The 16485-nt window shown below is 49.8% G+C and overlaps 1 protein-coding gene across 6 annotated transcripts in view; it reads left to right on the top strand.

The window, feature by feature from the left end:
- Positions 1 to 16485, top strand: part of ARHGAP39 (Rho GTPase activating protein 39) — a 345937-nt gene that overhangs the window by 246433 nt on the left and 83019 nt on the right. For 4 of the 6 annotated variants that reach the window (XM_067560096.1, XM_067560095.1, XM_067560097.1 and 1 more), the window contains one exon: positions 8329 to 8421. The exons of the other annotated variants lie outside the window; for them this stretch is intronic. In XM_067560096.1, the coding sequence (XP_067416197.1) occupies positions 8329 to 8421 (93 nt within the window). The remainder of the gene's footprint in view (positions 1 to 8328; positions 8422 to 16485) is intronic. 6 annotated transcript variants of the gene reach the window in all.

Consider the following 16485-nt stretch of genomic DNA (forward strand, 5'->3'; position numbering starts at 1 on the left):
GCCTTTACACCCCTGGTCCTGCCAGATTCAAATATCAACAAGCTTATTGGTCTCTCTACCAACCAAGACCCAATTATCAAACATACCAACCCTACCCTCAATGACCGCAGGAGCAATAACGCCGCCAGCAAAGATAGCAACGCCCTCGCCACTCCTCAGCTACCAGGCCCACATCCTCTACCCCACATCAACGCCCGAGACAACACTTTTGACTCTCAACAAGAGAACCGCGAACCCACCTTTGAACCAAGCTCGGCCCCACCCGTTCAATTTAGAGGCCATCTTGCTCACTTTTACAATGAATGGAGCAAGATTATCACCGACCAATGGATGCTGGATATCGTACAACAGGGCTACTCCATAGAGTTCCACACATTACCACTCCACCACGAGCAACCAAGGCAGATGCAAAGCAAATCTACCTCCTATCCTACTCTAACACTACTCAAAAAGGGAGCAATAGAACGAGATCCCTCCCACTACAGGAACCGTGGGTTCTACTTTCCCTACTTCCTCATTCCAAAGAAAGGGGGAGATCTCAGACCCATTCTGGACTTAGACGCTCAACAAATTCATCCGCAAATTCCGTTTTTGGTTGGTAATGATACCACAAATCACCCTCCCCCTCAATCAAGGGGCCTGGTTCGATATGAAAGACGCATATTTTCACATAGACATCCACCCAGCCCACCGCAAATCTCTCTGCTTTCAAGTCAGGCTGTCTCACTATCAGTTCCGCATTCTCCCTTTCGGGATAGCTATGGTGCCTCAGGTGTTCACAAAAGTGTTTGCCGTTGTGGTAGCTTACATGCAATGATGAGGCCATTCTGTTTCCTTACCTGGATGAATGGTTACTGGTGGCATCATTGTGCGAACGCCTGCTAGGATCTGTTCGCCTCTGCATGTGTATCAACAAGGACAAATACACACTTATTCCTACCAGGAACCTCACATTTATTGGAGCCACTCTGGATTCTCGAGTAGTGCGGGTGTTCCTTCCCAAAGACCGCTGTGCTGCACTGCCCTCTCGAACATTACTGCACGATTGCGACACCATCAATGCACACGTGCTCGACTGTGTGTCTCCCTTCTGGGACACATGGCAGTATCTACATTGGTCACACTGTATGCCCGACTCCACATGCACTGCCTACAACATTGGTTACAGTCGGTTTATGACCCGAACAAGGACCACCTGGACAAATGGGTCTCCCTCCCACCAAGAGTGCTAGCCTCCCTGACATGGTGGCAGGATCCCTCCAAGGTTTTGGTGGACATACCCTTTCACCAACCCAAAACAGACATGATCCTCATGATGGATGCGTCTCTCATGGGTTGGGGAGCCCACATACAGGGTCACACAGCTCAGGGGCTGTGGTTGCCCAGTGAGGTGAGGATGCATATCAACATCCTAGAAATGAGTGGTTCAATGTGCATGCAACACCCTCCTTCCCCTATTCGAGGGCAAACACATCCAACTCTTGACGGACAACATGTCAATGGTATTCTACATAAACAAACAAGGAGGGGACAGATCCCTATCCCTATCCCTATGCTAGGAAGTGATCCGCGCATGGAACTGTGCCTGCGGCGCAATATAAGATGACAAGCGGCGCACTTACCTGGACCAGACAACATCCTTGCAGACAAGCTCAGCCACTCCTTCCATTGTTCCCACAAATGGGAACTCCACGACCCCACTCCGGGACATTTTCTGAGAGTGGGGAACCCCCACATGGGACCACTTTGCCTTGGCAACAAACAGCAAACTTCCCCTCTTCTGCTCCAGGGGCTCCTTGGGATAGGGGTCACAGGGGGACACCTTCCCTATTCCATGGACACCAGGCTTCCGGTACACCTTTCCTCCCCTTCCACTCATTCCTCGAGTTCTCAGCAAACTGAAACAAGACCGTGCACAGATCATACTCATAGCCCTGTGCTGGCCCAGGCAGCATTGGTGCTCGGACCTACTGCACCTGCTGATGCACCTCTCCCACTCATACTGAACCTACTTACCCAACAGCGTGGGTGCATCCAGCACCCCAACCCAGCACCACTCCCCCTCACAGCTTAGTGTTTGAATGGGTCTCGCAAGTAGACAACGCCTGTTCCTCCCCAGTGCAATGGGTGTTCACTCACAGCCGCCGTCCCACGACCAGGGCCTGTTATCAGGCCAAATGGCGACGGTTTACTCAACAGGCTTCAGGCAATCACCACTCCTCAACCATGAGTATTCCAATCGTCCTGGACTACCTCCTCTCCCTACGACAACTCGGGCTTGAGCATTCCTCTGTAAAAGTTCACCTGGCGGCCATAAGTGCCTTCCTCCCACCTGTGGATGGGTCCTCTATATTCAGTCACCAAACCGTCGCTAGGTTTATGAAAGACCCACTTAACTTGTTCCCAACCGTCAGGGACCCCACTCCAGCCTGGGACCTCAACCTAGTCCTATCCACGCTTACAAAGCCCCCTTGGAATCCCTGTCCTACCTATCTATGAAAACAATCTTTCTTGTGGCTATTACCTCAGCTCGACAAGTTAGTGAACTAGCGGCAGTGATGGCAGACCCTCCTTTTACCATCTTTCACAGGGACAACGTCTCCCTGAGGTTTCAGCCCAAGTTTCTTCCTAAAGTAGCTTCCCAGTTTCATCTCAACCAAGTTATTCACCTCCCTGTTTTTTACCCTAAGCTACGCTCCTCCACCGGGGAAAGGACCCTACACTCCCTTGATGTCAGGCAGGCGCTTGCCTTCTACCTACAACGCACTCACCTTTTCAGAACCTCGCCAAAACTCTTTGTGGCAATAGCAGATCGCTGCAAGGGGCGTGCGCGTTCTTCCCAACATATTGCTCACTGGATTGTTCGCTGCAGCAAAGAATGCTGCTCCCTCTGTCAAGTTCAACTTCCACCTCGTGTCAGAGCACACTCCACAAGGGCACAAGCAACCACGACGGCCTTCCTCGCTGGCGTCCCATGGCAGGATATTTGCAAAGCAGCAACCTGGACTTCCATACACACGTTCACAGCTCACTACGCTTTGACTAACGCCGCATCTACTGACGCACCAGTGGGTTCCGCAGTCCTACAAACTCTGACATCTACGGAGCCCTAGGCCCACCCGCATACTGGTTACTACTCGCTATACTCCCATGATGGAATCCACATAGGGACCATCACTCGAAGAAGGGGAGGTTACTTACTGTAACCGATGCTTCTTTGAGATGTGTGGTCCCTATCTGGATTCCAATCTCGCCCCCCGTCCCCTCTGCTTAGGGCTTGATGCCAGGGTATAAGAGGAAACTGAGGGGGGCGCTGACCCGCGCAGACATACGTGACCTTGGATGCACCATGTGGGCAATGTGAGACGTGCACATGGGTTGATGGACACTGCTTTCAACAGTTCCGGCTCCAGCGCATGGTCTGCGTGCGTACCCATGATGGAATCCAGATAGGGACCGCACATCTCAAAGAACCATCAGTTAAAGTAAGTAAGCTCCCCTTCTGGGTGCAGAATCACCAGTGCCATCCGATAAGGACTATCCTGTCCCTTGCTTCCTGTCCTGACTCGTCTGCGTAATACAAGAGAGCCTGGCTTGGAACAGAAGGGTTATTCTGGCAATATGTGCTGTCTGTAACTATCCCCAAATTATTGCTTCTAAACCTAAGCAGCATTTAATTGCTCTTTCCCTAGAAATGTTCCTTGCCATGGTGGTTGCAGACATTAATTAAACCAGAATGTTCCTGGAGTTAGAAAGCAGTAAATCGCTTCTGAAATGGATGAAACACTACACACAGCTGATAATTGGAGAGACCTGGCGTGGGAGCATCCTCCAACTCCCGGTGATTGTTACTGTGACATGGAATTTGAGCAAAGAGGCCTTGGCAGTTTTAACTTCACCACTGCCTCATTAAGCCATTCATTCTAGTGTCATAGACAGATATCCATCGGGGCTAGGAGATGATCAGAAGGGGGAAAATGGAGTGATCCTCATGGCGCCCATGGAGCAAAGTGAGGGTAGTTCTGCGCTTCATAATGCACGGATCTGCATTTCATCCTACCTCGAGGGAAGAGGATTCAGAGGCCATTCAGTGATTTGTAAAGTGCAGTTATTGCAACTTGAGGTGGGTGCATATGGTGTCAAAACACTGCATTGGGACTGAGGCAGAGGCAAAAGAGGAGCAGGAAAGGTTCATGCACACACACACCCTTTGTCAGGTTGGGTAAATCCATCCTAGGCAGCTGTCTTGTCTGCGGCAGTGAGCCGTACTCAGATCTGTACGTTTGGGGGTGGTGAGGATCCTCATCCTTTGAGCGTGGGATTTCATTACCATTATCTTAAATCCATAGCTACACTTATATTTCTAAGGCATCCATAACCATGCTATCTGAGTACAGTTTGCAACATTTCACTAAGAGAAAACGCCTCCCAAGCTGGGCCCAGGCTTTGTTGGAGGAGACTGTATGAGAGCGAGAGGTTATTTTATAGTGTACATGTACACAGCAGCTGGAACGCTGCCATTCCCAGCGCGGGGAGACTTCCCGCATGCTAGTCCTGCTCGGGCTAGCACACTAAATACAGCAGTGTGCTGTGGCTGCCCAGGCAGTGACTCGGACTGACCACCCGACTACATACCTTGGATCTCGGATGGCTCGGTGCTTGTGTGGCTAGACCAAGCCACTGTGGCCACGATGGTATTTTTAGCACACTAGGTTGAGCAGTGCTAGTGTGTGTATGTCTACCCAAACTGAGAATTCCACCTCCCAGCTGCAGTACAGACGTCGCCTTAGAGGGCTCTGTATTCATAAGAACAGCAGCTGCAGTGATACATGTGACAATAAAATATCACAAGTTCCATCAAATCTCATGGCTTCGAGGCACAAGCTAAAGTCAGCTGGGGTCAGGAAGAAATACCTCTGCCGGGGGACAGTGGTGTATAGCTGGCCATGTGCATTATGGGGGATGGAGGAGGAAACACATCCTGTTTTGAAGAATTTGGTGTAAGCCGTTGCTCTGAAGGCAGCATACCATACCTAGATGGATTGATCCAATCCACCTGCTCCTGATTAACAATGTGACTGACATTAGTAGGAGACACATGACTAACGCTGCAGGGTGCTCCCCGGAAACTGGCTACCCCACAGTTAAAACCTGCTCCTGATGGGATGCATTTCAGAACGTAGCAACTGCCAGGGAATGTAACAGTCAGTGTTCAGGTTGTTTGAACAGTCGGGTTTGCTTAAATAGGAGAAATCTAAACTTAATGGCAGAGTCTGTGTTGGCCTGTTAGCCAGGAGCCCAGGGACCACACCTATGTCGGGATAGTCAATCGGTGGACTGTGGGCCAAGGCCAGACTGCTTTTGAATGGACCCCGAGATCTTTTTATTTACTTATTATCATTATTGGTTTTTATTATTATTTTCTCTGGAGTCTGGACTTTGACTAGACGGTGGACCTTGGCAAAAAACAAATGACTCCCCCCGACCTACGTGAGTGCCGTCACACGGTTCTGTGACACAGAGCTGGGTCCTGTGGAGACGGCAGCCCTGGGCTGCAGACGTAATATACGGCTAGTTCCGTGCACGTGAGCCTGTCTCCCTCTAGTGGCTGGCTCCAGAGTCGCTAATAGCTGGCTACTAGCGGCCCGCCAGGAGGAGTTGCTCCTTCAGCGGACGTGGGTAGGATGTTGTGCATGGTGTTGAAAGTTCTAGGTTCCGTCTCCACTGAGGTTCATGTTGTCCGCTGGTCTGAGGCCTCGGTTTGATGCCCAAGTAACGTGCCAAGTAACGTCACACCGCCTGGATCATGAGGGAGCATTGTGTGGAGTCGATGCAGGCTGCAGTCCATCATTCATGATGGCATGGCCAGGGGCTGCATTGTGACACTCAGGGCTGCATTCGACCTATACGTGCACTGCTTGCTGGCCTCCCTGACTGAAATTGCAACACGTGGCCGGTTCTTCCGCAGTGTTCCCGGCATTGTGGGCCCCGGCCCTCTGCTGCAGAGGTGTGCTGAGCAAAGAGGAGCTGCCCTTGAAGCAGCCACTAGCTTATGCTCTCAGTCGACAGGCTCCAGCATGCACCTTCGTATGCCCGCATAGTGACGTGTCTGAGTGCATGGGCCCACGCTGCCCTCGCATGGGGCCTGTGAGGCAAGGAGAGCGTCATGCCTCTGTCATGTCAGACTCTGCGGACAGGGCAGCTGAGGCAAAGAAGCAAAGTCAGTTGCCTGAGCCATGCAGTGAGTTAGAGGCAGAATGAGGCCTGATCTCAGGAGTTGCCAGGTCCCAGTCCCGTACAGAGACCATTAGACCTGGCTGCCTCTCTCAAACTCTCTCCTGCCCACACATTTGGGCCCTGCTTCAGCAGCAGTCCACAGACTGCTGTGCCGATGTCATGCCATCGCTCCCCAAGCCTGGTTTCCAGCCCAGGCGTTGCCATCAGACAGGTCACTGGGCTAGACCATGTGTCAGTATCATTACGGTATCAGATGTTTGGTTTTAGCTGACAAACACCAATAAAATAAAACACCCCAATACAAAAAAAGGGTGTGTGTAAATGGGTGTTTATCCAATGAACACTGGAAAAGCACCGGACATGGTTATTTGTATCTATGGGTTTGTCTATACGGAGCAGTGAGACTCCGGTGGGGGAGTGATTTCTAAAGTGTATTAATATGTTGCCCATTAGTTGGTTCCTGTAGAGCTCCTGGTACACACTAAAGGTTCCCCAGTGCACTTTAGACATAGTGGGCAGGGTGTTTAAAGGTCTCATGGCACACCCAGGAGTAGCTGTCTCCTGGTGACTCTCCATGTTGTTAAGCGGCCATACGTAGTGCTAACAGTATGTATTGGGGGGTGCAGAGAATCACAGGAGTCAGTTGGCCACAGGACTTTCATGTGTGGGTCTCTGATGCTGTTCTCCACTTTAAATGTGTATCTTTTATATACATTACAATACACACGCATGCACACACTCACTGTTCCTAGACTGACCTATAGCAGGCAAATGAAGCTCATTTCATTTAAGTTGTCTTGGTCAATGCTGGATTCTGGTGCTGCCTGTCCCACCTACGAAAGCCAGTGTCTAACATCAACCCTTGTTTTCCTTCCGACCGTAGGAGGAAAAGGCTGGCCGCATGCCTGACATCTTCTTATTGTTTTATTATGGTTCCTTTATTTTTTCCATGTCATTTTATGTTGGCAGGAGCTATGTTTTCAAATCCGCCGGCCTTAGATCTTTCCAATGCGGTGTTAAACCAAGGTCCTGTCCCTTTCTCGTCACTGAAGATCCCATGGAACTTTTCTGCAAGGGCGCAGGTCTCAGCCTTGGCGTCCTGACCAAATCCCAGATTGGGTAGTTGCATTCTTCCACCTTCAGTTCCCCTGCAGTTTCCATATGAGGAGTAAACCTTTTCTTAAACTTTTGAAAACCTATTGTGTGATAGTGTTAGTGAAGAATGGCTGCAGCGGGGACGCCCCCAGAGAGAGCTACCGATCAGCGGTGATCCCTTCATTGTCAGAAGGACCCTGAGAGACTTGGTACCAAGCTCTCCATAAACGTAAGATTGTCAGAAGCAGCATTTGAGTGCAGGAACAGGTTAGGATTTCAATTGCAGATGGTATCAGAGAGGTGAAGGGACTCGCCCAAGTCACACTGGGGGTTAGTGTCAGGGCTGGGAATAGGTCCCAGGGCTCCTGGGTGCCAGCTCTGTGCCTGGACCAAACGCAGCAGCTGTTTAACCATACACACAACAAACCCAGCATGACAATTTGAGGCAGGGCGTGAGACTGCAGGGGGATCCGAGTCCAGCAGAACATAACGACCCGAGCAAGACAGACAGCCTGACATTTTCAAACTCGGAGCCTTCAGTTGGGCACTGCACAGAAGTGATTATACATTAGGTGAGGCTGGTTTTCAAAGACGCTGAACACCCACAATCACCACCACAGTGAAGAGGAGCTGCTGATGCTCAGCACCTTTGAAAATCAGCCCGTTTATACTGACTTCAGACACTCAAGTTAGAAAATGTTGGTCCTAGGCCCAGATTCTACTCACAGCTGTGCCCACACCGCCTGGTGCAATGGAGAGCAGAACCTGGCCGACGCGGTTTATTGCGGCTCTGCTGGACGTCACCAAAAACTGACAAGACAATTCGCTGAGGTGTCTGTCTGCCTTCCCCATTCCAAAGCGACCCAAACAAAGGCCAGTCTCCTCTGAGAATGCCTCCCTCTGCTGCCGGCTTTGAAAACAGGGCTCTCTGCACGTTAAGCCATTTTCTCTTTTGTGTTCCATTCTGTTGTCCTCATCGTTTTGTTTGTTTCTCAGTGACTCAGCACATTAAAGAGCTCCTGGAAAGGAACAATAAGAAGAAATCCAAATTGAGAAAGAAACCCAAGCCCTATATCGAAGAGCATGATGGTAGGGTCCATGTCACTGTTCGTTTAGCGCCTTCCTGTCTTAGACGTAGTAGCAAACCTGCTTTTCTTCAGCCTCTTACCCCTCTCCTCCACCTCCACTGTGACTCTGTTCATCTCCTTAACCGTTCGTTCGGGCTGTGCCTGCGCTAGGGATGAGACGTGTTTGTGATGCCCTCTGGCGCCTTCTGCTACCATGGCTTGGACACTGGTGTGAATGGGAGCCAAATGAGAGCGAGACTGGCCGTGGGGCTGCTCTCTGCCTTGGGTATCTAGCCCACTTCGGCCCTGCTATGGAGAGTCCTGTCTGAGATCCAGCATCAATCCCTGTCCATCCCTAGTGTAGACAGGGCCTGTGCTTTGCTCAGTAGCATTTACAGCCTTTGGGTGGGGTTGGCCGTGGTGGGAAATGCCATGGTAGCCAGAGGTGCCTGCAGAAGCACTGGTGGCTGCGACGGAGGCAGTGAATGGGACAGGGATGAATCACTCTGAACTGGCAGCAGCATTAATGAATTCCCATTAACGTGGGCTCATTAACGTGGGCTCGGCCACCTTTTCATCATCTGCCGTGGAGCTGAGTCACCAAACAGGCTGTTCGGTGGTAAATTGCCGGCAGATTTCTACAGTTCTGGTATTTTTATCTGGCACCTGTTTGAATAAGGTTAATTTATTTCTTGTAATGTACCGATTAGTAGAGGGGGCGGAAGTGTAATTAACCAGAGCCCGTTAAAGAAAGGGCTTAGATTTCCATGTTGTTTGCATAGAGATGAACCTGATCTAGGTTGGTTGGCTTTTATACTGCGAAGGTGCATGGAGAAAGGGGGAAGGGGGCATGAGGAAGATGTGGAAAGTGCTGCTTTTTCTTTGTGGCCTGACAAGACATGTAGAGTTTTTCTTAAAAGGGGGAACTTGCCTGTTGTGTTAATGCTGAGAAATGGGTGTTAAAAAGGTAAGTGTTTGGGACAGAGAAATGGTCCTGGTCAAATCTCCTATGAGCCAACGTGTGCAGATGATTAAGCAGTAAAGGTGGGGTGGGAGTGTGCGTGTGTGTGTGAGGGAGAGAGCGAGCTAGCTATTTAATTACAACGTTTTACTCCAGTGCAGTCTAAAGACACTGTCTGTAACAGCCGAACGTACCTCTTGCTTTAATGACAAGAGCAGTGTTACAACGCTAAGTCAGGGTGGGTGCAGCACTCCTTTCCAGCCCAGAAAACCTGCCACCTTGAGTTCTGATCCTCCCTTTCCGTGATAGCTCCCACACCCCCTCCCATCTCTCCAGCAGGCCAACTTACAAGGTGACCGGCAGTAATGCTCGAGACTGTAAGTGCCTGGGAAACACCAGTACCTGCACCAACGCGACATCCTGCATCTTGCTACAGATGTTCTAGACAGGGCAACCTTCCCAGTGGGGGGCTGGGATCATTCAGTGATGGTTCACCTCATTGGCCCCTTAGCCTTTCCCAGGACGGCACGCTTTTAGCCTTCGACAAAGTGCTGCCACAACTGGACCCATCAGCTGGGATGCCTCAATCAGTTGTGAGCAAACTGCAACTCCCTTGGGCAGCTGCAGCAGGAGGATCTGTTCTTAACTATCCTGCACATGTATGGAGCGATTCAAAGCCAATGGGGGGCCTGTAGTGCTAAGAAAACGCTCTGTTGTGTAGAATTCCAGCTCGTAGACATTTGCTGAAGGTAACCGGTCAGACTGAGTGCAGCAAACGCCTGGCCTCTTAGCTCAGCGTTAAACCAGCTCAGTGCGTGTAAGGCGCTGGCAATCACTGGGGGCTGGAAACCAAAGGCTAGTTTACATTTAATCACCACTTCTCAGCTCCATCTTGAAAAGGGATCAAGCGAGTGCATTGAGCAGTGAGACTGATATGCCACAAGCACATTTAATGCACATAGCTATAATACCCTGGCCCAGATCATTCGAGGGGGCAGGAAGTCCTTGACTGTGTGTGACACGCAATGCTAAAGAGCTGCATTCTAAAAGACATCCCTTCACACGCAGTGCTACCGTTCTGATTGTTTCATATTTATATTATGGTGGCACCCAGAGGTCTCACTCCGGATTGGGTCCCTTGTCTGTGGACATCCCCTCACATTCCTGATAGGGACCTTGGAACAGCCATAGTAGTGGCTGTGTCCAGGCCACACTTTAGGATGGGCCCAGGGAGTGCTGGTATAGGCGTCGAGTGGGTGCTGCGTGGATCCCCAGGCAATGCAGACACGGTCAGCTCAAACTGAGAATCATGTCTTCGCTATGGGGGCTCTGCGCTTTGATCTGAGAAGCTCCCAGTTTGACCAAGGATGTGACCTGAGCCGGTATACGTATCACACATTTTGCAGCATCTGGTACTGGGATATTGGACTTAGCTGGACCACTGATCTGATCTGATCTGATCCGGTGTGGCAGCTCCTGTGTTACCGACACACACGCAGAGTGCAACACACACCATATGTTTGGTAGGAACAGCTGTCTGCGGTTGTTTGTTGGGTTTCTTTTGCCATCCCCTCCCCCCCCAGTCTATCTCTGTAACAAGGGGGGAGACAAGACAGACAATCACTCCGGGCTGTTCCGGGCTGTCCTGCTGTGGTATCGGGTGCTCTCCTGCTGTCATGAACTCCTTCCCCTGGAGACAGAGTACAGGAAGAGGATTTTTTAAATACATTCTCAACCTCCGCACTTTTAACACGTCTCCCTTCTCTAGCATCTTTCCGGGGATCTTGGAGCACTTCCCCAACATGCACTTCCCCTCCCAGTAACCACGTGAGATGGCAAAGCTCCATTGTACAGAAGGGGAAACTGAGGCACAGAGAGGCACGCGATGATGGCACGCCAGGCAGAGCTGAGCTTTTCGCGCTGGCACATGCTGATCCCCTTAAGAGGCTGCAGGGGAATGAGTTATTGTGTAATAAGTCATGCAATAGTGGAGCTCAGCTCTGGGCCTGGCACGTCACCTTCAGGTCACGTGAATTAGTGCACAGTGACTTTTGTGCTGTCCTTGGCTCAAATAACTTAGCTGGAACTGACAGCGGAGACATTTAAAAATGGGACATAGCTCCCCAAATGGGATGGGCCTTTCTTCTGCAGGAGACACTTGTGTTTGGGAGATGCAGCCTCCTGTTACCAGCATGCAAAGTGAAATTCAGTCTGGTAAGGTGCACCAGCTCAAGAACCTAGATACCTCTAGTCCCACTTCAGCCATGACTTAAGCTGTACCTACTGTTTGGATAGACTCATAGACTTTAAGGTCAGAAGGGACTAATATGATCATCTAGTCTGACCTCCTGCACAACGCAGGCCACAGAACCTCACCCCCCACTCCTGTAATAGACCCTGACCTATGGCTGAGTTAGTGAAGTCCTCAGATCATGATTTAAAGTCTTCAAGATACAGAGAATTCACCAGCAAGTGACCCATGCCCCATGCTGCAGAGGAAGGCAAAAAATCCCCAGTGCCACTGCCAATCTGCCCTGGGGGAAAATTCATTCCCGGCCCCAAATATGATGATCAGCTAAACCCTGAGTATGTGAGCAAGACTCACCAGGCAGACACCCAGAAAGAATTCTCTGTAGTTACTCAGAACCCCCCATCTAACATCCCTTCACAGGCCATTGGACATATTTACTACTAGTAGTCAAATTAGGCTGTCCCCCATACCATTCCCTCCATAAATGCATCAAGCTCAGTTTTGAAGCCAGCTCGGTTTTTTGTCTGCACTGCTCCCCTTGCAAGGTTGTTCACTCTCTGATGGTTAGAAACCTGCGTCTAATTTTAAACTTCCTAATGGCCAGTTTTTATCCATTAGTTCTTGTGTCCACACTGGCACTGAACTTAAATAATTCCTCTCCCTCCCTGGGATTTATCCCTCTGATGTATTTATAGAGGGCAATCGTATCTCCCCTCAGCCTTTGTTTGGTTAGGCTAAACAAGCCAAGCTCTTTGAGTCTGCTCTCATAAGACAGGAGGAGCATTGCATGCTGGGATCTGTAGTTTCCACCAGTCACATTTAGAACATAAGAACGGCCATATTGGGTCAGAGCAATGGTCCATCTAGCCCTGTATCCTGTCTTCTGACAGTAGCCAATGACAGTTGCTTTAGAGGGAATAAATAGAACAGGTAATCATCAAGTGATCCATCATGTCAGCCATTCCCAGCCTCTGGCAAACAGCAATCCCTGCCTAGCCTGGCTAAGATCCATTGATGGACCTATTCTCCATGAACTTATCTAGTTCTTTTTTGAACCTTAGTTATAGTCTTGGCCTTCCCAACATCCTCTGGCAAGGAGTTCCACAGGGTGACTGTGCATTGTGTGAAGAAATACTTCCTTTTGTTCGTTTCAAATCCGCTGCCTATTCATTTCATTTGGTGACCCCTAGTTCTTGTGTTATGAAAAGGAGTAAATAACACTTCCTTATTTTCTTTCTCCACACAGTCATGATTTTATAGACCTCCACTGAGGACAGTCTCAAGCTGCGCTGTCGAACGCCATGTACTTTGGCTGCCCTCATACCTCACCTGTCCACTTTAACGTTTGTCTTGCCTTCTGATTGACACGTCCATAGCACTCATCACATCTCGCACACATTAATAAATTAATCTTGTGATCCGCCCCCCTGCAGCCTTCATGAGGTAGGAAAATGTCAGCATCCCCAGTTTACAGATGAGTAAACTGAGGCACAGAGGGAGGAAATAGGATTAGTATGAATTAGTGCATTAGTAAGAGCATTGCCAGCAGACCAAGGGAAGTGATTATTCCTCTCTATTCGGCACTGGTGAGGCTGCATTTCGAGTATTGTTGTCCAGTTTTGGGCCCCCCCACTACAAAAAGGATGTGGACAAGTTGGAGAGAGTCCGGTGGAGGGCAACAAAAATGATGAGGGGGCTGGAGCACAAGACTTATGAGGAGAGGCTGAGGGAACTGGGCTTGTTTAGTCTGCAGAAGAGAAGAATGAGGGGGGATTTGATAGCGGCCTTTAACTACCTGAAAGGGGGTTCCAGGGAGGATGGAGCTAGGCTGTTCTCAGTGGTGGCAGATGACAGAGCTAGGAGCAATGGCCTCAAGTTGCAGTGGGGGAGGTCTAGGTTGGATATTAGGAAAACGTTTTTCCCTAGGAGGGTGGTGAAGCACTGGAATGGGTTACCTAGGGAGGTGGTGGAATCTCCATCTTTAGAGGTTTTTAAGCTGCAGCTTGACAAAGCCCTGGCTGGGATGATTTAGTTGGGGTTGGCCCTGCTTTGAGCAGGGGGTTGGACTAGATGCCTCCCGAGGTCCCTTGCAATCCTATTAGTCTATGATTCTGTGAAGTGACTTGTCCAAAATCACACAGTGAATCAGTGGCAGAGGAGGGAATAGAACCCTGTTCACCTGACTTCTAGCTCCTTCCTGTAAGCTTTGGTTCAGTAGAGCACTTCAACATGTGCTCAAAGTTAAGCATGTGCTTAAGTGCTTTGCTGAGTCAGGGCATTTTTAACCACAAGGGAGCATCAAGAAGAGAGTATCTGTATCTTACTCAGGTCCAACATTCTCTTGTTCATAGAATAAGGAACCTTAAACCTGGTCTGTTCTTGGAAGACTAGGCCACGTAAGCTGCACCACGGACTTCAACAGAGCTGCTCGTGGGAGTAAAGTTATGTACCCAAGTGTTAGCAGGATCAGTGTGCTCCTGGGACCTTCTACTGGGACAGTCTCCATTTTTCTTCTGATGTCCTAGGACAGCTGAAATGTTCTGATTTTTCATTTGAGCAATCAAAATGTTTGAGGTTCTATGTAACTACAAAATGTGTATTCCAGCCGTGGTGCTGAACCAGGCACAATCTGCTCTGTTCACTAGGATCAAATTGTCCCGTGGAACGAGTGAGCGTTCAGTGTGATACATGGTGTTTGGAGTGAAGGGAAAAGTCAAATGAGCATAGATGCTCTGTCCAACAGCTGTTTTGCTCAAGGTGAATGTTAAGGACACCTGTTCAGTGTGTCACCGTGTAAGCTAATTCAGACATGAAGTTATTGAAAAACCGTGTAGTCAGAGAAATAGACCTGTGTTGCTGTAGAGTGAGAAGCTGGGTGTAGTGACAGAAGTGCACTATTGTCTTTTGTACAATATTTCACAAGCTTTAAAAAAATGTAAAGACTGGGCCCCTATTTGATTTTGGACCGAATACTACTGCCAAAAAATAGGCTACATACGTTACTTTTCTGTTCCTCGTATTTGATGTTTCTGGGCTAAAATTCTGTTTTGGACTTTCCTAAGAGCGATTCTGCATTCCGCACCTTTCCCCTCCACAGTGTTGTAATGGGAAGCACACGTCTAACCTGTTCTTCGGGGCTATTTTTAGCTCTCATCTGGAATAGAGTTTGGCAAAAGGGCTGATCACATTTCCCATGTGCCAGAAGCTTTGATTACAGTCGAACTGGTTAAACTGACAGACCCTTGCAGAGCATTCGGGTTTTTATCTGAGCAGTTTGGGCCCTAGATAGAATCAAATCCTCTTTGTTCTGTTTGCACTTGTAACAGTACAGCTGCTTACACGAATGTAGCCCCTTAGCGCATCAGAGCTCTTCACGGACAAATACTGGGCAGAAAGGCCTCTGGGGAAAAGCCCTGGAAGGCAGCGCTCGGCCAAAGGAGCAAAGAGCCTGGGGGCAAAGAGCAGGGAACTTCAGCGTAGCCCAAGGGGCTGGAAGAATAATTTGTTCAGAGGCTTATTTGGGTTTTCAGTTGGATTTTTGTGACCCTGGAAGGGGGCTGAACTGAAACGGTGACCTGGCCAGAGGACTGGGCTTTGGAAGAAGTACAGTGGCCGGCATAGGGCCAAAGAAATGGTCAGCAGGTGGTGTGGGAACAACAACCCCTGCAACACCAGGCTGTGACACGGGGGTGTTATGGTGTTGAGAGGAGCTGTTTACAAGGTGTCTTTGGAGGACTGACGAGGGTAGGTGTTTTTTTCTCCTCTTAGTTGTTCAGGAGGAATGGCAGCAAACCCCCTGACTTGGTTTAAGATGGCTCTTACTCAGTTTATGAATGGGCTTGTCTGATGGGCTTGCCTGCAATAGCCGGGGACTGGACTCAATGACCAGGGATCTCTTCCTGTCCTCTGTCGTCTGTGACACGCTTTGCTCCTTTAAGGCGCTCTCTTTGTGAAGTAGAACCGGCATCTTTGCACTCAGAAGACACGGCTGAGTCCCCGCCAGTATGGGGCTCTGTTGGTTGAACTCTGATCTCATGCATGGGAAGTTCAGCTGTTCAAGCCACTCCCACACCCTAAGGCCCCTTGCATAACCCCAGCCTCAGTAACTACCTTGACAACCTCCTTGGTGCTGGCACCCAGACCTTTCTCCTGACTAGCAGACGCCAGTGTCTCCTCAGCTGGGTCACTCCGCTGCCGAAGAGGAGACGAGAGAGAGGGAGGCAGGCGGTAAGATGCAGTATTGCCCCCAGTCCGCGGCTGTTCTTCCCTGAAAAGGGTTGCCCATAGCAGCTTTTGACCGGTCTGCAAAACATTTTCCCACCATCCTTTCCCCCTCCATCCAACTTATTCGAGCCCTGTCCTGGAATGGCAGGGAGCTGCAGATCGGGATTGAGGAACACCAGCAGAGCTGTGCTTGGAGGCCAGGACTAGAATAACAAGGGGCAGTCGGCCAGGAGCGAGGGGGGTGATGTGGCTGGCACAATAGGAAAGAGAGAGAATTGTATCAGTAGACAAAGAAACGTAGGAGTCGTGGAGAGGATAACGCTTTGGCCGATGGGACAAAGGCAGATGATGTTTGAGGCATGGACCAAGTTTGTAGCAGTCAGGATGGAGAAAAAAGGACATACCTTGGAGATGAAATAGAGGAGGAAGAAACAGGACGTACTGAGGAACAGAGCGTGGGGGCAGACAAGAGATGGGAAAAGGAACCCAAAGTTGCCATCCTGGTTGTCTGGAGAGGAAGTTGATGTACTCAGCAGGGATGTAGAGATGTTGAGAGAAGATTTGGTGGGAAGATCAGCTCAGTTTTAAACACATTGAACTTTAGGTGGCTGCAAGACACCCAGGAGGGTGTATCTGAGAGTAAGTGCGGA

The sequence above is a fragment of the Emydura macquarii genome, unplaced genomic scaffold (assembly GCF_026122565.2).
Source record: "Emydura macquarii macquarii isolate MOO-44397 ecotype Brisbane River unplaced genomic scaffold, CSIRO-AGI_Emac_v2 contig_2246, whole genome shotgun sequence".
Taxonomy (NCBI): Eukaryota; Metazoa; Chordata; order Testudines; family Chelidae; genus Emydura; species Emydura macquarii.